This window comes from Nyctibius grandis, chromosome 6 (assembly GCF_013368605.1).
Source record: "Nyctibius grandis isolate bNycGra1 chromosome 6, bNycGra1.pri, whole genome shotgun sequence".
Lineage (NCBI taxonomy): Eukaryota > Metazoa > Chordata > Aves > Nyctibiiformes > Nyctibiidae > Nyctibius > Nyctibius grandis.
In genome coordinates, this window is record NC_090663.1 from 51,567,308 (window position 1) to 51,587,869 (window position 20,562).

Sequence of the window (20,562 nt, forward strand, 5' to 3'; positions counted from 1 at the left end):
ATTGTAGGAAAAAATAGTTTATTTTTAAACTACTTTTGGCATTTTCATACAGCATGTGGTACATTTGCTAAACATATGAAGAGGTTCACATAAATAACATTTAAAATTAGCAGTGTTTTATTTCAGAACATTTTGAGGCCCCTTTTTTTTTAAACTGCAGTTTCTTCAGTTACTGTTTTTCTGATCTTTCATATGAAATTGATAGCATATTCAGAATGCTGTAAATCAGAGGAATATGTCTGAGACACTAGTTTAGCTCACTAAGTTTTCACCTTTGAAGAATTTTGTTTTAAGTCACAAAGGAAAAATTAGTGGTCTCAGCTGAGTAATTTGTGGACATTTACCTTCACTGGCATCTCATCTAGTGAGAAATTTTACATAAAGAATACAGGATACAGTGTATTCTTGTTGAAGCCCACAAAATTTGCTGTAGTAAGTGTGAGAGTGCAGATTATGGCCCTGAAAGTAAGCTCTGTAGCAGAACAGCATGCGAAAATATCCGTAGTGCCAGCTCTTAATGTATGTGTCTCTTTTTTTCTTTTATAAATAAAATTCAATAGAATTGACCATCTACAAATAGAAAAATTCCTACAAGCTATGTGCCAAAAACTCACAATGCAATAGGGGGGTGATATGTATACTCAGGGTTCATTGTGCACGATACAATGCAAAGTATTTACAAAAATACTTTAGCTCACCCCCCTTTCTTATAATTCAGTCAATGTCAGATCTCAGAAATGGAAGAACCCACCAGATGAGACAGAGAGCGAATTGCCATGGCATTGCACTGCCACAGCTCTTGGTCTATGAGAGGCAGATGGTGTGGGCTGATGATAGGAAAATGGAGAAGAGGAAAAAATTATGCCCAAACCTCCCATTTTGGAGGAGAGGAATAGTGTGAGGTTTGTACAGTAAAGTTCAGACAATCAACACTTTTCTTTGATAGAGACTGTAGGGGTCTTAAGTACAGATGTAGTTAATGTACTTCATGTTCTCAGTTAACCTGAAGAAAAGAAGAAAGAGAGAGGTCACACAAAGAGATCAGATAGCCTTGGCAAAACGCCTTCACGCTGTTGGACTGTTAAAATGAATGTAGTAGGGAAGAGTACGTAGTAGAAAATCAGTTCATGCGAATTAAGGTGGGCATCTAGAATGTTTCATAATGCTCTTAATGTAAGAACAGCAAATACATATTATTGGGCTTATATTAGGCTTGTATTAGGCTTCATTCTGTATCTGTGCTGGAAACATGCATTTTTGGAAAACTTCAATAAGCTAAGCAAGCAAAGGTGACCTGGTGGGATGGTGTGGCAGTGATGGAGCTGTGTAGATAGCTTGGGGAACCTTTGCCTTTGAAAATACAGCAGTTCGCCAGGCCAGTATCCTGCCCACTCATTGGTGTACGCTTTGATTTTTGCTGTGGGTTTTTTTAAAATTCATGTTTTAGGTGGAAGGGTTCTCTCTGTATGCAGTCAGACAACAAACATACACTGAGCTACTGTTATGTCAGATTAAAGGAAACAAAACAAGGCAGAACCAAAGGAAATCCCCTTGCACAGCAAATTATGTCTCTTCAGTGATATGCTGCTTTACTGACAAGTTAGTGTTGTTTTTTTTTTCTGGTAGGGAAGAATTATTTAAACATGTGTAGTACAATATAGAGAAAGCTACATCAAAGTAATACTTGTTTTTTCTGCATTAAGTTTCATTTCAGTGTCCTGTGGTGAGTCATAAAAACCTTTGTTGTACTAACATTAGCATTTTACTAAGCAAACAAAAACATCTAGTCCTGTCCTGTGAGGTTTACAGTAGGCTGAAATAGTGAGACAGTAACGGATTGACATGACAAGCAGCCAGTTCAGTATCTCGTTTTTGTTTTTTTTTAATATGTACTGTAAAAAATGAGAGGTTTTGAGAAGCTGAATGTTTGATTCGACAGTATTCTGAAGAATATATAGCAAATACGAATTTGTTGGGTTTTTACGTTGAAATGTAAAATGGGAGGAAAAAGAGCCTGTTCAATGAAACACTCATTTTAGAACCAATTTAAGGGTTTGGAAAGCTCTGAGTGGGTCTAATCCAGCTTCTGTTTGAGACCTTTCTTTGATGGGCTTTTGCTGCTGCATACCTTTTCCTTAGGGATTCATCATCCCTGATGAAATCATTAGGCAACCAAACTTTTCTAATACAATAGTACTAACTGGTAGAACCGTTGCTCTCAAAAATGTACCACCTTTAACTCTCAGCTTCTCGAAATCATTGGAAGTAATCTCCTTTTTAAAAGCATTATGAATTTTGTTTATCTGTCTAAAATTTTTCATGGGATTCATGAGCAATGATTAATTGCTCATTCAGGAGCAATGTCCAGCACCTGAGGATGTTTACAGAGGATGCTTTATAAATAAGATTTCCCTACAAAATAAACAACTGTCATGCTAACTTGTTTTGTAGCAAACTTTGAACTATGTGTTGATGGCACCACTGAAATGTTAATATTGCCTGTAATTTACCTCGAAAAAAAATTTAGATAGAGAATTTAAAATGTTGGTGATATTCAGATAGCAATTAGACTAAACACTTCATCCAAAAAGCTGGTAATGTAAATATAAGTACCACTTTATATTTTCAAGACCAGTCCTCTAGCTCACTTCTTCAAGTTGCAGAATTGTGTTTCACAGTTAGGTGGCAGATGGGAAGGCTGAAAGAGGCCAGCTTTACATGTTCCTTTATCTGCCCCTGAGCGTTCTGAGGCATGTGACCTCCTAAACTAGCAAACTATAGTCTCTAGAGACAAAAAAGTTTGCATCCCAAATAGTCCATTGCAAGTCTTTGTCTGAAAAGCACTTCTGCGTAATGGAAAACTGAGCCTAAATGATACAAAATCATTGTAGTACTAGACTCGTTTCCTCTCTGGCCCAATGTTAGAGGCTGATGCTCAGGTGGATATTGTGCTTGTGACTAATTGAACTGCCTTAATTACAAATTTGTATTTTGTGTGTTGATGAATACGTCTTAGCTCACTAAAATTGTCTGTAACCTGTAGTATTTAAAATAGTAGTGTTGTGCTTCCGGGAGAGCCGCAGTGTTGAAACTGTGTGCATTAGCTTATAGATCCAGGTACTGGTCCTTATGTTGCAGATTACCAGCCTGGTTGGATTTGGATGAAGTCCTCTGGAATAGACTTTCATATGCTAAGCAAAGTCTTCTGATTAAACGCAGTATGTTTATATAGTAGTGGTTGTAGACACTGAGCTATTTTACTTAGATTTCCTTTTCTACGAGGAAAACTGTGAGTTTAGCATGAAAACCTGCTGGGGAGGGGCCACTGTCAAAAGCATCCCCAGTGCAGGGATATGAGGCTGCTGTAAAGAACAAAGATAGATCAATAAAAATGGAATCAGTTATTTACCATGGAAACATTCAAATACGGAATAGTTTCAAACTTGAAATAGTCCTTTTATTCACTGAAACTCAAAACAGTGTTTGTGCCATCAAGGTTAAGCTTTTTAAAGCCTTTTCCTGTAAGCTGAAGCTGTGTGTATTACAGCAGGTAGACTGTAAATAACAATGTAATTCCTCATTAATTATTTCCTTTCCCCTGACAGTTATTAAACCAGCTCTTCAAACAGTGCATTTGGCAGAGTGTTGTTATGGTTACCATCAAGAATGCAGATTCACTAAAAAAGGTGCATTTTAAATACAGTTAAATTGCTAAAACTGGAACCTAAATGCGATGCTAGGATTAGAGGATGGGCAATGAGTCAGATAAAGTTAAATAGAAATGTCAAGCAGAAACACTATTGGTCGGTACTGGGACCAGTTCTATTCAATATATTCATTAATGACTTGGATGAGGGAATAGAGTGCGCTGTCAGCAAGTTCGCTGATGACACAAAACTGGGAGGAATGGCTGACACACCGGAAGGCTGCGCAGCCATTCAGAGAGACCTGGACAGGCTGGAGAGTTGGGCGGGGAGAAATTTAATGAAATATAACAAGGGCACGTGTAGAGTCCTGCATCCGGGCAAGAACAACCCCATGTACCAGTACAAGTTGGGGACAGACCTGTTGGAGAGCAGCGTAGGGGAAAGGGACCTGCGGGTCCTAGTGGACAACAGGATGACCATGAGCCAGCAGTGTGCCCTTGTGGCCAAGAAGGCCAATGGCATCCTGGGGTGTATTAGAAGGGGTGTGGTTAGCAGGTCGAGAGAGGTTCTCCTCCCCCTCTACTCTGCCCTGGTGAGGCCGCATCTGGAATATTGTGTCCAGTTCTGGGCCCCTCAGTTCAAGAAGGACAGGGAACTGCTAGAGAGAGTCCAGCGCAGAGCCACGAAGATGATTAAGGGAGTGGAACATCTCCCTTCTGAGGAGAGGCTGAGGGAGCTGGGTCTCTTTAGCTTAGAGAAGAGGAGACTGAGGGGTGACCTCATTAATGTTTATAAATATGTAAAGGAAGGACAAGTGTCATGAGGATGGAGCCAGGCTCTTCTCAGTGACATCCCTTGACAGGACAAGGGGCAACGGGTGCAAGCTGGAACACAGGAGGTTCCGCATAAATATGAGGAAAAACTTCTTTATGGTGAGGGTAACTGAACACTGGAACAGGCTGCCCAGAGAGGTTGTGGAGTCTCCTTCTCTGGAGACATTCAAAACCCGCCTGGACGCGTTCCTGTGTGATATGGTCTAGGCAATCCTGCTCCGGCAGGGGGATTGGACTAGATGATCTTTCGAGGTCCCTTCCAATCCCTAACATTCTGTGATTCTGTGATTCTGTGTTCTTCCCTAGAACAATGCTGGTTTTAATGTTAATGCAAAATCTACACCTCCTAACTGTATGCACCTCTCGGAGGATCACCCTGTCTATGCTTATCCTAAAAAATTTTTCCGACACATAAAAAGCACGTAAGAAGGAAAGCTGTACGTGCGTGTCTGCACTGAGAAGCTGGTGTGCTAGGTTGGGCAAAATGTGCTCTGAGCAGATCAGTGGGTCAGCACTGACCTACACGGTATTAAACAGCAGGTCCAGTGGCCAGCTTCAAAGGGGAATTGGGGTGATGAATTATATGTACCTTTTCGCCACCTGCTTACTGTCTGAGCTGCGTGTCAGGTCATGCCAGCTGACCTATCCTAGGATATTTCCTGAAGAAATACTGCCATCATTTAAAGTTGTTAGGGCGTTCAGTTTCGTGGTTTTAGGGAACACTATTGATAGTTGTTGATTTTATTCCTCTTGCCGTGTTCAAAAGTTGCTTTTTTATTTCATGAACAATAAGAAAATATTGGAAGCTATTTAAATGAGGACATGTTTCTATGCAATCCAGACTTTGTTATTGAAGTTAGTGCGTCCTGATTTTTATCTTTGCCTCTGCAGTGCTTGACTAATGGAAAATGTTTTATTTACCTACAAATGCCTGTAAATGTAGGGCTGGTTTTCGCGCTTCTTGCATGAGGACCCTGTGGAAAAACAGATAGGTTTTTCAAAGTGGTCATCTGGAGGTGTGTGTGGAAATCCTCTTGGGATAGCCAGTATTATTTCTGCCATGCAAAAAGTGCTTTTGGTGAGTGAACCTACTTTGGTGATGTATGCTGTTCTGTTGTTAGGACTGAATACAGGATCATGAAGATGATCAGAAATATATTTTAAATGATCATTGTATGCGGGCCCCTGTCTCCTGCCTTTAATTCTTAAGAAACAGCAGTTAGCAGCTAACCCACCTGTGGAGTAGGGTGCATCTCCACAAAAATAACAACAAAATCCCACGAGAAGTTCTGGCATTGCTGGAGGATGGCGGATGCTGCAGAGTCCTGTCTTTCACTAATGCATTTGCACATTCTGGGCGAACATTGGCTTCATGTATCTTTTGTTGTTGATAGGCACAAAGTGGAGAGCAAGAACTTCTTGGAAGTTAGTGCCCTAGCACATACAGTGAATGAGGAAGTATCAGGTCAAAGAACTAACAGTCATGATTTTGCCCTTCGTTAGTACTAGCTCTCACTGTACACTGAATCCCCGAAAGCGTTGTAACACTTTATGCTAGCCAGTAAGCACAGACTTTTGACAGCAAAACATCTGTGAATTCCAGTGTGGCATTGCTGACTAACCTGCCCTGGAGCAGAGGTGTTCCCAAACTAGAGCCTGCAGTGGCAGTTGCTAACATACAATCAGCATTGCAGATTCTGTCTAAATGTATATGCAAATCATGACAGGCAGTCTCTGGGTCATGTTTTTGGGTTACAAAGGTTGGAATCTGCAGTCAGTTACACCCATGCAGATCTAGTCAAGAAAATGAGATTGCCAAGGTGTAAGTGAGGCTGGATGTTAATGCTTCATCTGGTATGTAATTACATGATTGTTCACCTGTGAAGCAGAATTGATTCCAGCTCTCCGCCTGCAGAATGAGGAATTACGAGAGGGAAAATCTTCAAGGCACTGCAGTAATCACAGAATCACAGAATCAACCAGGTTGGAAGAGACCTCAGGGATCATCGAGTCCAACCGTTGCCCTTACACCACCCTGTCAACTAGACCATGGCACTAAGTGCCATGTCCAGTCTTTTCTTAAACACATCCAGAGATGCTGACTCCACCACCTCCCTGGGCAGCCCATTCCAATGTCTAATAACCCTTTCTGTAAAGAAATTCTTCCTGATGTCCAACCTGAACCTCCCCTGGCGAAGCTTGAGGCTGTGCCCTCTTGTCCTATCGCTAGTTGCCTGGGAGAAGAGGCCAACTCCCACTTCACTACAACCTCCCTTCAGGTAGTTGTAGACTGCAATAAGGTCACCTCAGAGCCTCCTCTTCTCCAGGCCAAACAACCCCAGCTCCCTCAGCCGTTCCTCGTAGGTCAGACCCTCCAGACCCTTCACCAGCTTGGTCGTCCTCCTCTGGACTCGCTCCAACACCTCAACATCTTTCTTGAAGTGCGGGGCCCAGAACTGAACACAGTACTCAAGATGCAGCCTCACCAGTGCCGAGTAGAGAGGGACGATCACTTCCCTAGACTGGCTGGCTACACTATTCCTAATAGAGGCCAGGATGCCATTGGCCTTCTTGGCCACCTGGGCACACTGCTGGCTCATGTTTAGCCGGCTGTCGATCAGCACCCCCAGGTCTCTTTCCACCAGGCCGCTTTCTAACCACTCTTCCCCCAGCCTGTAGAGCTGCACGGGGTTGTTGTGGCCAAAGTGTAAGACCCGGCACTTGTTCTTGTTGAACCTCATGCCGTTGGTCTCAGACCATCTATCTAACCTGTCCAGATCCCTCTGTAGGGCCTTCCTACCCTCCAGCAGATCGACACTCCCACCCAGCTTGGTGTCATCTGCAAATTTACTGAGGGTGCACTCAATCTCTACGTCTAGATCATCTATAAAGATATTGAACAGCACCGGCCCCAGAACTGAGCCCTGGGGAACACCGCTAGTGACCGGCTGCCAGTTGGACTTTGCCCCATTCACCAGCCAGTTTTTAACCCATTTAAGAGTCCACCCATCCAAGCCCCGGGCAGCCAGTTTGTCCAGGAGGATGCTGTGGGAGACAGTGTCGAATGCCTTACTGAAGTCTAGATAGACTACATCCACAGCCCTGCCCTCATCTACTAAGCGGGTCACTTGGTCATAGAAGGAGACCAGGCTGGTTGAGCAGGACCTGCCTTTCATGAATCCATGTTGGCTGGCCCCAATGCCCCGATTGTCCTGCATGTGCCGTGTAATGGCACTCAGGATGATCTGTTCCATCACCTTGCCTGGCACCGAGGTCAGGCTGACAGGCCTATAGTTCCCTGGATCGTCCTTCTGACCCTTCTTGTAGATGGGCGTTACGTTTGCTAATTTCCAGTCAGCTGGAACTTCTCCAGTTAACCAGGACTGCCGGTAGATAATCGAGAGTGGTTTGGCAAGTTCGTTTGCCAGTTCCTTCATTACTCTGGGGTGAATCCCATCCGGGCCCATAGCCTTGTGGGTGTCCAACTGGCACAGCAGGTCACTAACCGTCTCCTCCTGGATCATGGGAGGTTCACACAGCCCCCCGTCCCTAACTTCAGGCTCTGGGGGCCGAGTCTCCTGAGGACAACCGATCTTGACATTAAAGACCGAGGCAAAGAAGGCATTGAGCACCTCTGCCTTTTCCTCATCCCCTGACACTACACTACCCTCCTCATTCAGCAAGTGGTGGAGGCTCTCCTTGACCCTCCTTTTGCTGTTGATGTATTTGTAAAAGCTTTTTTTGTTGTCTTTGACTGTAGCAGCCAAATCGAGCTCTAATTGAGCTTTGGCCCTTCTAATCTTCTCCCTACTCGACCTGGCCACATCCCTATAGACCTCCCGCGTTACCCGACCCTTCTTCCAGAGCAAGTAGGCTCTCTTTTTTTCCTTAAGTTCTAGTCTAAGTTCCCTGTTTAACCAGGCCGGTCTTTTTCCCCGACGGCTTGCCTTCCTACAGACTGGGACAGCCTGCTCCTGAATATTTAGCAATTCCTTTTTGAAGCATGTCCAGCCTTCCTGGACTCCTTTGCCGTCCAGGACTGATTCCCAAGGGACTCGGTCCACAATATAAACAATACATTTAAAAAATAGGAATTAAATATTATTAAAGGCAGCAGATAAAACTGTCTGTATATACGGAGAGCCAAGTTGTAAGAAAGAAGGTGAAGTTTTTCACGCAGTGACTTCTTAAAATAGAACCACACATGTGTCTCTGTGGTCTCCTGCCGGGACCTTTGGTCTTGGTAAAACGTTGCTCGCAGAGGAGCCGTCTCATTATTCCCTTTCCATTGTCAGCATTTCTAGAAACTGTTTTTCATAATGGAAGAATATATTCTGTACCACAGCAACCTGATTGTCTCTTAAAGTCTCTGAAACCACAAATTGCAGGCTACAAATGGCTATGGTAATAACAATAATAAGCAGGAAAGAAAGGAAAACTGTGACTCGTCTTCAGCCTGTTATTCAGTGAGGCGTGCCTCTGAGTTTCGCACACTGAATGTGTGACTTACACAGCTAGTTCCTGCTGTGTGCTTCTTGCAGTTAGCCCTGTGTTTTTTACCTTTGCGATGTAGTACTAGGGGATCTCCTGCACTGTACTTTAGCAGATGAAATACACCTAGCCAGCCTGCTCTGAGGTATGATGGCAGCTACTTTGACCCAAGTGGTCATGACTGTCCATTTGAGTAACAGTTCTGGTGTTTTTACCTAACCGTATAGAAATTAGGATCCCAGATGCTGCTTGCTTTTACAGCTTCTTTCCTGTCGTACGGTGCCATAACAGAGCCTGACATGGTATTTTCCCCAACATACGGTAGAGCTGTCTCAAATATCTGTATAGATTATGTATCACCAGATGCAAAGCCAATTCCCAGTCCTACAAATGCTGAAAGAAAGAGAATTTATATAATTAAAAGTCAAACTGGGTTATAAAATTTCATGCACATTACAGTTTTGAGGCTGGAATGAACCATATGGAAGACATACACTTTTTAATTGGAATCTGCCACTGTTCTTAGGGCGTCCCTGGTCCTGCAAGAGAGGACCGAGTTGGCAAGATGTACTTGACTATTCTCTTCCCTCCCTAGGACATCGCAAAAGAATGAAGAGAGAAAGCAAAATCTTTTATCCATTTTTTTTTCTGTTTGCTTTCTGTAGCTGAACTGGCATGGACTGTGCTCTAATCTGTCTAGGTCAGCAGAGAAGGAATTTTGGTTCTGAAATACTTCTGTTCCACCAGGTCTTCAGAGTTCCTGGAGTGGAGGCTGTTTGCTCCACCCTTTGCTAAGGGATGTTCTGAAGTCATTAGTTATTGCTTTGAGAGTAAGAACTTCAACGTGATACTTTTCTGTAGTTTTCCCAATCTTCACATACATCTTGAAGTATCCAAAATGGGAATGAGATATTTTGGCCTTGTCAATAGAAGAATACCCAGTTGGTCAAGTTAGTAAAATACAGTCCATTTGATTGGTTTAAAATCCATGTTTATATATTTAACTTCTTGGAAAAAAAAAAGGTTAAAACACTTTTTCCTTTGAGCTACAGTTGCTCAGATTATCTCAGTAAACGCCAAAAGTTTATGTCGTTGGAAGGCTACTTTGTTGGGCTGTCTAACTAATTGTAAAACCCAATCATCAGAAGACAAAAAAGGAAAAAAAAAGGCCAAAATAGGGTTTATTCTTGGAAGTGCATCAGTTACTGGCATAGCAGCTGGATCAGCAACGAATTCTGAATCCGTCTGTATCTCTGTTGAGTTTTTACTGTGGTTTGTCACACTGGAATAAATGTCCTTTGTTGTTATTGGAAAGCATTCTTCCTTGATGCTGAAGACCCTTTGAATGCATTTTAAGCATGTCAAGACACAGTTTGTTATTATAATGTCCTGGCAGTATAATTGGAAAGTATGCCACATGCATAGTTGAATATTTATAAGGATTTTATGTCTTTTCCATTTTTCTGCTTAAAAATGCATTGTAGCAAATTAGTGTTGTGGCTTCACGCTAAATTTTGAGAAGTTATATTGTAGTTGAATCATGCACTGATTCTCCTAAGGCTCTTTGAGTTAAATCTAATTTTTACCCTATCTGACAAATAGGGCCACTAAATGTCCAACTTGAATGCCAAATGTCATCCCTACGAAACCTGTCTTGAGAGACAGGAAATTACAAAGGTGGCTCAAAGTTTAAAGGTTTGGTTTTACTGAGCTGCTAGAGATTTTGTCTTCAGCAGCTCCTACAAAAGCATGTGTTGGTATGTAGAAAGTTGTCAATGTTAGTTGAATCACTTGAGCTTACTATAACCTTACTATTTAGTTCACAGCAATTTTAGCATTTAGTTTATATTTAGTTAAACTCAGTCATTGCCAAGAAGATTTTTCTTGCATTTTGTCACCTCTCATCTTGATTTTAATGTTGAAAAAGTTAATTTACAAATAGTTCTCTGTGTGTTGCAAAATCTGTGGCCACCACAGAGTCTTAGAATATTGAGTGATTTTTGTCACCTCAGCATAAGTGAAAGCATTTTTCCTCCTGCTCAATGATAGAGAAGATGCTGGGAAGGATAAGACAAACCAGTATTAATGCTCTTTAGGACATAATTACATGTCCTTATTCCACCTTTTACCTGGCTGAAGGCAATTGGTCTTCAACTGCATGCCTCAGTTTATAATTTAGTTATACAATTTATGAACTAACAAACATACGGTGATCTGCTATATTGCTCTGTGATTTAGTGTGCTTCCCTAAATTTTTAAGTATTCATGTTCACTTCATCTAGACCGGACATTTTGAAGTGGTTTGAGGGCTAATGATTTATTTGTAGGTTTATATCTTCATTTATAAATCCTTAATTTGCTTGCAAAGGATAATGAATGACTCTCATGGAACAATTACCATGTATCAGTTTTGGATAATTGTTGTGGACCATTGTGAACATCCCACAGAGAGCTATGGTTTGGATGTCATTCTCATTGCTGAAGTCTTCACTCAAACAAAGCTTGCTTTGAAGTTTATACAAGCTTTTACTGTAGAAGAAGACGGGACAGGATTCTTGCCATGTTCATTCTTTCTATCCATACTACCATCTTAGGTAATAATAGTTAGATGTGGGTGTCTGTAGTAATATACAGAGTATTTGAAAATTGGGCATAATTATCTGATATTACTAAAGATTTATTTTAGCAGTCAGAAGAGAACGTATTTGGAGACAGCTAGTCTCATTCATCGGAGTTAAGGGATGAAAATGTATTTATCTTGAGGAAGACACATCCAAAGTGCTGTATTTCTGGACAGAGCATTGCATTTTCTTTTCAAAGAATTACTTTTTTCATATCGTTTATATAAAATGTAATTGTTAGCAGCTTGCAAATTCAACAGACCTTAGAATTTACTATTAAAGGGTATTTTACCAGAAATCTGTGATCAGACAATTGCTTCCCAGATACTTTCCACAGAGCCCATTGCTCCTAAGATTTGTACTTTGGGGCTTCAACCCTGTTTGTGTGGATGTTTCATTTGGCGGCTTTTCTGTTTACTTTCAGGAATTATTTACCTGATCTCAGCTCTCGGCCACCTGGCGTATTCTGTCCTCTCCCTGACTGTTTCTGCATGGGATGGGGGTGGCCTTCCCTCTGCCACCAATGCAGCCATCACAGTGAACATCCTTCGGACTGCTTTAGCCCCTGCCATATTTGAGAGATCCCGGTATACTTTTTCTGTTCCTGAAGATACACCTGAAGACAGCCCAGTTGGCACCGTAAAGGCCAGAGAGCCTCCAAGTAAGTTGCCTCCTCATTCAGAGATTACATTGTATTTTTGTTGTGCCCATCAACTGGAAATATCTGCAGGTATTTTTTTTTTAAAACTTTCATATTATTCATTCAATCTGTTGAGCATTAAAGGAGAGGAACCTCATGAAGTTCAACAAAGGCAAGTGTAGAGTCCTGCACCTTGGGAGGAATAACCCCATGCACTGGTACAGGTTGGGGGCTGATCTACTGGAGAGCAACTCTGCAGAGAAGGACCTGGGTGTTCTGGTGGACAAGTTCACCATGAGCCAGCAATGTGCCCTTGTGGCCAGGAAGGCCAATGGTATCCTGGGGTGCATTAGGAAGAGTGTGGCCAACAGGTCAAGGGAGGTTATCCTGCCCCTCTACACGGCCCTGATGAGGCCACATCTGGAGTACTGTGTCCAGTTCTGGGCCCCCCAGTTCAAGAAAGATAAGGAATTACTGGAGAGAGTCCAGCGAAGGGCTACAAAGATGGTCAGAGGACTGGAGCATCTCTCTTATGAGGAGAGGCTGAGAGAGCTGGGTCTGTTCAGCCTGGAGAAGAGAAGACTGAGAGGGGATCTTATCAACACTTACAAATACCTTAGGGGTGGGTGTCAAAAGGAGGGGGCCAGACTCTTCTCAGTGGTGCCCAGTGACAGGAAAAGGGGCAATGGGCACAAGCTGAAACATGGGAAGTTCCATCTGAATATGAGGAGGAACTTCTTTACTTTGAGGGTGACAGAGCACTGGAACAAGCTGCCCAGGGAGGTTGTGGAGTCTCCTTCTCTGGAGGTATTCAAAACCCACCTGGATGTGACCCTGTGCAACATGTTCTAGGTGAACCTGCTTTGGCAGGGGCTTGGACTAGATGATCTCCAGAGGTCCCTTCCAACCCTTAACCATTCTGTGATTCTGTGAAATAGTATTTACTGTTGGTATTTACAGTAACTGGTGTAATCACTGCTGTATCAGGATGCTCTTTAGAATAGATGAAGATTTGTGGTACTCATCTTGGTGGTCCATGGGGATTGGCAACTGCCTCCGTTTTCTTCCAGATGGATTTCTGTAATTGTGAATGGGGAGATGGGAGGCATGTTGTGAAAGTGTAAGGAAGGGTCTCTGTGTTGGTGTGGCTTGTGTTAAAAGTATTAGCCATGCAAGACAAATCTCAGAGCAATACTCATGAGCAGAGAGTATTCAGAAGTTTCAGAGAATCTATATGAAGTGCTGCTGCAAAAACAAACAAACCCAAAAAAACACAAACAAACAAACAAAAACATCCCCCCTCCCCCCTGCCATTTTCCCAAATTAAGTGGTGAAGTCCAGATGAATGTTTATGAGACCTTTTGAAAATGTAGTTAATCCATTTGGTTTCTTTATCATTTTTAGAGGGAAATTAGTTAGCTCCTGCCAGGCCTTAGTCATAAAAGACCCTGTCCTGAGAGCCATATGTATTTGGTTCCTATGCAGAGCAGTGGGAGCCATGAGCCCACATACCAGCTTGATGATGGATCTGTACATGTAAGGTGGTAGAGGCAGAGTTTTTCTAGAAGTTTGATTAGTCAGGTCCTCCCATTTTCTTCTTCTTGGAAGGACAGTGCATTGACCACTGTCCTTGGGGTGAGGTAGCACCTGTGGAGCAGCCTTGGTAATGAGCCTGAACCTATAGATAGCTTTTGCTTTAGGTAGCATCTGATCCATAAATGAGTTATAGCAATGGTCATCCATGAACAGTAAGTTCAGTAAAATGCAGTTCTTCCAGAGAACTGCCACCTGTTCCATTCCTTGCCATAGTGAATGCCTGTATGTAGTGAAATTACTCCCATAAGACTAATTTATAGGGGTGTTTTTCTGTATTTTAGATCAGGGAAAAACAAGAGGCTATTATACTGTTTTCTCTATAGAGTTTTATCATATCAGTGAGATGAAAATCAAACGGTGCACAAGCGGACAAACTGTATACAGTCAGATCAAGACTGTGCAGTATTTATTTTACTGAAGGGCTCCAGGGACAGGAAGAAGGAAGCATAAAATCTCAAGAAAGTCAAACATCTGTGTAGCTTACATTTATTCTGCTGAATTTAACAGCATGCATTCTTCACAGATGTTCTTACCAGCCTTCACTTCATATTTTTTTTACATTTTTTTTGTTGTTATTTCCATTTCTAGATTCTTTAGAAGTGGTTTCTTACCGAATTTCCTCTGGTGATCCACATGGAAGATTCTCTATTGACCCCCAGTTTGGTATCATCCGCACCAAAAAACAGCTTGACCATGAAACTCAGTCTGTTGTGGTGCTCACCATTCAGTCACACTTGGGTAACTCCCCTGCCTACAGTAGTACCCAGGTCAATGTATCTGTGATAGATGTTAATGACAATCCTCCAGTATTTCTTACCAAATCAGATAAGGTAACTATTTCACATACACAGCCTCCTGGCACCGCTGTCTACATTGCTCATGCAGAAGACAAAGACAGTGGCCTAAATGGGGTGATCAAATATAGCATTACAAGCAAGCAGTCAAATGCATTTAGCATTGATCCAAGCCTTGGAGTGATAAACCTTACCAGGACAGTGTTTGCAGATGAGCAGCAGGAATATACTCTACACATAGCAGCTGAAGACTGTGGAAGTCCTCCTCTGACTTCTTTGCTGATGTTGACAGTGATTATTGAAGAGCAGAAGATGGGCCCCACTTTGGTTTTTCAAAACTTGGTGTATCAAGTAGAAATCAGTGAAGCTGCCTCTCCAGGTGCCCGAATCCTTCAGGTTCAAGCCCACTCACTTGATCTGCATGGTGTTACCTCCAAGCTGACATATTCCTTAGAGCCTAACACAGATTCTGTTGCATTTGGAATCAGCTCTGGTACTGGCTGGATTTACCTTCGGAAACGTTTGAACTATGAATGTGCACAGATACTAAGTTTTAGAGCCCTGGTCAGCACCTCCGAGGATGAAAACCCCAGGCAAAATGCAAGTACATCGGTAATAGTTAATGTCTTGGATGAAAATGATAATGCTCCCATGTTTATGCGTGAGAGCTACTTCTTTGAAATGGAGGAAAATCCCATTCCCAGGGGTGTGGTTGGCACCATTACAGCTGTTGACAAAGACTCAGGAAGAAATGGACAACTTTCCTATTTCCTCTTGTCTGATGGAAAATATTTCAAGATTAATTCCAATACAGGTAGCATTTTATGATTTGTCATCTGCCTAATATTGCTTTTGGAAAGCAGCCTTCCCTAAGGGAAAGGAAGTAAAGTGTAAAGCTTTCAGGAACTACTGTGAATCTCTTGGGTTGGTATATGAATATTCCAACTCAGAGCTTCACAATTTGGGGAATGAAATAAATCTAATACGTGTTCATGAAGAATGAACTAACCCTTAGGATTTGATTTTTTCATGACTTCATTCTGGTCACTTAGTCGTAAGTCTCAGTGTTTGACTGTAACAAATTAAAAGAAGGAGTTTTAAGTTATAACTTCAGTAGATCATATGAGGAACTTAATTGCCCATGATCGAGTACAGTTGAACAGTACAGATCAGCCGTAAATAACTCTAAAGATAACTATGACATTTGACAGTTACAGTGTTTTGAAACATTTGTGAAAACTTCTATAAGTTACATCAAAAACTGAGTTCGTGTTGTACATGGCACCACAGAAAGCAAATTGGCTCAGAGAAATTTTTCACGGCACAGGGTGTACTCTGCAGTGAATCCTAAATGCCTTGAGTAATAGATACTATATCCACATAGTGTAACACCACAGAATGGAGAGCCCAGAGGAAGGGAATCCTGTCAGGAACACAGGCACTGTAAATAATGCCTTTTAGCAAAATGATATGTAGCGAGCAAAGATCTGCTGTTTAAAATTCCTTTTCCCAGATGTCCTGTCCTCATGAGGAGTCTCTCCTGCAATTTCTCAGTATGAATCTCAGAATAAAACTGTAATTTCAAAGCAGGTTCTGGTTAAGTACATTTATAGAAGTTTAAAGGCAAACAGAGTACTAGGAGTTAACCAAGAAGATCTGAAAATTATATGTAGTTATGTGTGTGAAGGACTTGGGTCAACCGCAAATCTTCAGCTATATTGGGAATGGTTGAGCAGATGGAGAGAAGATTGGGTCAGATTTATTCACTGGGTTTACCAGAATGTGTAGGAGACATAAGGCTTCCTGGATAATGTACAGACATTGTGTTGAGAATTTCCTAACCCAGGGGCATAGTAAAGGCCATTTGTCAGCAGTTAAAACCCTGTGTGCATAGATCATCTATCCTGAAGTGTGGTGAAGAAAAGGCCAGATGGATTTCTTTGGAAGGTCAGCACATTGGTTCATACTGTTTTATACCTTTGCTCCAGGGCATCTGCTGCACAGTAAAGGATGTAATATTAATTTTCTTTGTCCATCAGGTGAAATTATAAACTGGTTTGCGCTAGACCGCGAAAAACAAGCTTACCACCAGCTGACCGTGCTAGTGACCGACCACGGGTCACCGCGGCTTAACGCCACGACAGCCGTGTACATCGCGGTGAGAGACCTCAACGACAACAAGCCCCTGTTCCCTCAGGCGGCGCCCGGGCAGGAGCTGCGCCTCAAGGTGGGTGCTGCCGGCGGGACGCGCTGCCTTGCGCCGAGCACCACCCTGTGGCAGGAGCCCGAACCCCCAGTGCTGTGAAACACTGGCAGTACGGACCGAAAGAGAGACGTAACCCATTCCTAATTTAGGCTCGGGTGTATTTGGGAATGTCAGACTTTGTCAAATGATTACACTTCCCTGCCTTGTATACTGTTAGACTTAAAGGATTTATGTGTAATTTTGTTTATGTACGTAGTAGAATCTGTTTTGTTTTCTGACCTCCGAGTCTGCTGTATTAATGATTTTTGAATTAGCAATATATGCAGACCATAGTAGGGGATTGCTAGAACTGTATTATTTAACCATTTCCTGAAATGCTGTTTGCAATGACTGTAAATATTACTGAAATGGAAAATAGAGCAACAGCTAAAATCTTGTGTTATGGGAAGGAATTTCTTGTAAGGCTCGCTGTTTTCCATGTATATTTGCAAATTATTTATAAACTGCTTGATGACAGGTTTTGGAAGGGCAGCCATCAGGGACACTTATTACCACTGTCTTTGCAAAAGACACTGATTCTGGAAACAACGGTATGGTATTATATTCAATAGAATCAGGTAAGAATTTAAAGTGTTATTCGTAAGAAAAGATACTTTGAAATAACTAGAGTTTTATAGGTGCCATGTATACATACAGAATTTTATGTCTATTTTGTGTCTGTTAGAATAAACGTGTCTGTATAAATAGGAATCAGGTCCATTGTATGTCTTACGAAGTATCTGAGGATGTGCAAGCAGCTACCTTTTCTCCCTTCCCCCTCTGCCCCATCTTCCCAGGGGTTTCCTTGCTTGTGTGGCCAGCCAGAGAGCATTCAAACAGCACTCAGAAAAGTTTAGGACCATAATCTTGTACTGTACAGTTTAGTGTTTCAGTCAGTTGTTTAGCATCTTAAAGGAAAGACGATCTCCCTTTTCCCATGACCAATTGAAAATTTTCCTGCTAAAAGAACGGTTCATGACAGTCTGAGACAGGGATCAGAAGGATCAGCAGATAATCTGGGCAAACAATGAGGCTTGTGGTTTTTAGTTCATCTTTCACCCTTTGTTTAGCACCGTTGTTAGCCTGACATAGCATACTGCTTAAAAACACTTCTCATCTTTAGTTTTCCCCGTAATTCCTACATACAGTAGTTCACTTCTGGGGTATGCTGTAGGATCCAGTTTTGTTTGCAGTTAAATCAATAACAGAGCAGTCCTAAATTAGAACAGGAGTGGGACTGGGGCATTAATACTAGTAAGAGACATAGATATGATCTCTGTTTTTGCCACATGCCATTTGCTACGCTTTTATGCAAGAGAGAACTCCGTCTGTAACCAGTGGGGAAAACATATCTGTTCCTTCTGCTTTGCTTCACTATTCATTCAAAAGGGCAAGAAGGTGCCAAGAACAGAAATATTTCCTTTATATTGGTACCTGCTCTATTCTACCAGCTTAATGTAATCAATACTTTTTAAGCTTGGCATTTGTAGTCTATGGTGATTTGCACATAAAGCATACTGTTTCATCAGAGCGAGAGAACATTTCCATTATTTCCATTCACTCAGTGCATTTCCTCAGGTGTTCTTTTCTGTCTAGGCAGAGCTCAAATGTGGGCTTAGTTGGTTTAAACTCATTACAATTATTTGTCACTGCAGAGTAAAGAACAAAATACCGCAAAGCTACATTCCTCTTCACTCTTAAAGAGCAAGGCAATCTGTAGCCTCTTCTTGCCCAGGCTGAAATTACTGAAAGATTCCTGTGGATTTTGTTGTACTGTGTCGTTATGTACCCTTTTGACTTCTGTGGAGTAATGGAAGGACTTTAAGATCCAAATCCACAAGGGCCAGAGAACTAACTCTGCTCTCTTCCACCAAGAGATGCTTAAAAAAATGAGAGGTTTAACAACTCTATTGAAAATTTTGCAGTTGAAATATATGTAGATAATAAAAGAGCGTAGGGTCAGTTCATGGCCATACTTTTATTGCTTAATTTGGATACAAGTGACTGCCTCTTCCAGAGGGAATTGGAGAGAATCGTAGACTTCTGCATTGTGAGTAATAGTGTTTTGCACGAAATGATCACCCTTAAGAAAAAGGGAATGAGTAGTACCCAACCCTTTGTTTGAAGGGTGATGGCCAGGCAACATGGGAAGTGTTCTTCAGGGGTCTCTGCCTGTCTGTATGTCTAACTACATCCCCTTCCTTCAAATAGCACATTGGATTTTCTTCCTGGCTTCACTGTAGTGCCCCAGAGGGGAGTAAGTAAGAGTTCAAATTATAAAAATGACTAGCAACACAAAATATGACTGGTCTTGCAAATGCTGTCCCTAGAAAGAACAAAAGGATAAAAACAGCAGCAAAAAAAACCACTAAATGAGCCCTCCCAGCCTTGGAACTAGATATTTTCCCGATAAACAAACCCAGAAACAGCTGAGCTTCTCTGATACTAATTTTTGTTGTTAGTTGGCTCACAGCCTTTAACATCTGGTCTTCCATTTCATGGTGAAGTTCTTGCCTGGTTTGTATTTAAAATAGTATTTTCTAGTTCTGGGACATTGTTCAGTACTAAAATACAAAGAGGAAATATGATCTGATTTGCAGCCATATTTGTTAAACACAAAGACATCAGGTTAATTGGAGGACTGCATGCAGACCAGTGCTCTTTTCAGCAGTTGACAAAATTAAGAGCTATGAGTGTCAGTGTCAGCTATTCAGCTTGTAAGTCACTGGGTAATTTTTAATGTTCTTGAGACCTTAAAGAAATGCCAAGATAGCAGCAACAGATTTAAGCTATGCAGGAGGGCTAATGACGAATGCCAACCATGAGGTTTACACAACAGGCGAATTTTAGCCATCAGAGAAGTGTTTCCTTCAAAATGCTGTTCCCTCTTTCAAGAAAATCGAAACAAGTCAACCTTAAACATTCATGAGTATGGAAATGCACGATTATATGGCCATACCTTCACTCTTGTGTTACCACATCCCAGCTATGTGTACTATTCCTTAGTGATGGTGGCAATTGCAAAGTGATTTGCCTGGCCTTCTTTACAGCTGTCAATAGGTTATAGTATAGCATTTATAACAAAAATTAGTCTGTATTTATAGTGCATCGTAAACTATTGCTTTGTGTGTTAAGGCTAGCACTGGCAAAGTAGGGGCTTTTGCAGTTATGTTTGGACCAATTCTGCAGATACATTAGCACTTGGCCACCAGAGTGCTAGGAGAAGCCTAGTTTACGGTGCTAATACACACGAATTGGCAAGTGTTGTACGTATGTCTCTGGAGAAGTAAAAAGCCAGTACTAGTTCTCCAGGGTGATTTGGTTGGATAATGCAGAGGTAGAAAACTTAAGTGAAAAGTTGTATCAGTTTATTGGCAGACAAGGGTAGAGTTGCAAGCACAAGAAGAGGCTGGGGCTTTTGGAGTCTAGTCATCAAGGGATGCAATTTTTTCCTGTTCCATGCTTCATCTGCTTTTCTCAATTTTCTTCTTTCTTATCCATTTCTTATAGTTTCTTCCTTTTCTCTTCATACATAAAGGGACGTCTTTAGGGTGTATGGTATAAGCAGTAGTTGCCTGATTCAGGTGACTTAACAGAGATGAAAGCTGGGCAAATATTTCTGGAAGTGCAGGATGCATGAGCTTTTAGAGCAACGGCTGACATGCTCTTTGAGTGTAAAACTTAAAAATGCTTTT

The 20,562-nt window shown here is 41.8% G+C and overlaps 1 protein-coding gene across 1 annotated transcript in view; it reads left to right on the forward strand.

The window, feature by feature from the left end:
* The window catches only part of DCHS2 (dachsous cadherin-related 2), an 81,520-nt gene that overhangs the window by 19,650 nt on the left and 41,308 nt on the right, over window positions 1-20,562 (forward strand). Inside the window, exons 3-6 of the mRNA XM_068404096.1 lie at window positions 12,017-12,253; window positions 14,417-15,436; window positions 16,662-16,849; window positions 17,346-17,445. Coding sequence (XP_068260197.1) covers window positions 12,017-12,253; window positions 14,417-15,436; window positions 16,662-16,849; window positions 17,346-17,445 — 1,545 coding nt within the window. The remainder of the gene's footprint in view (window positions 1-12,016; window positions 12,254-14,416; window positions 15,437-16,661; window positions 16,850-17,345; window positions 17,446-20,562) is intronic.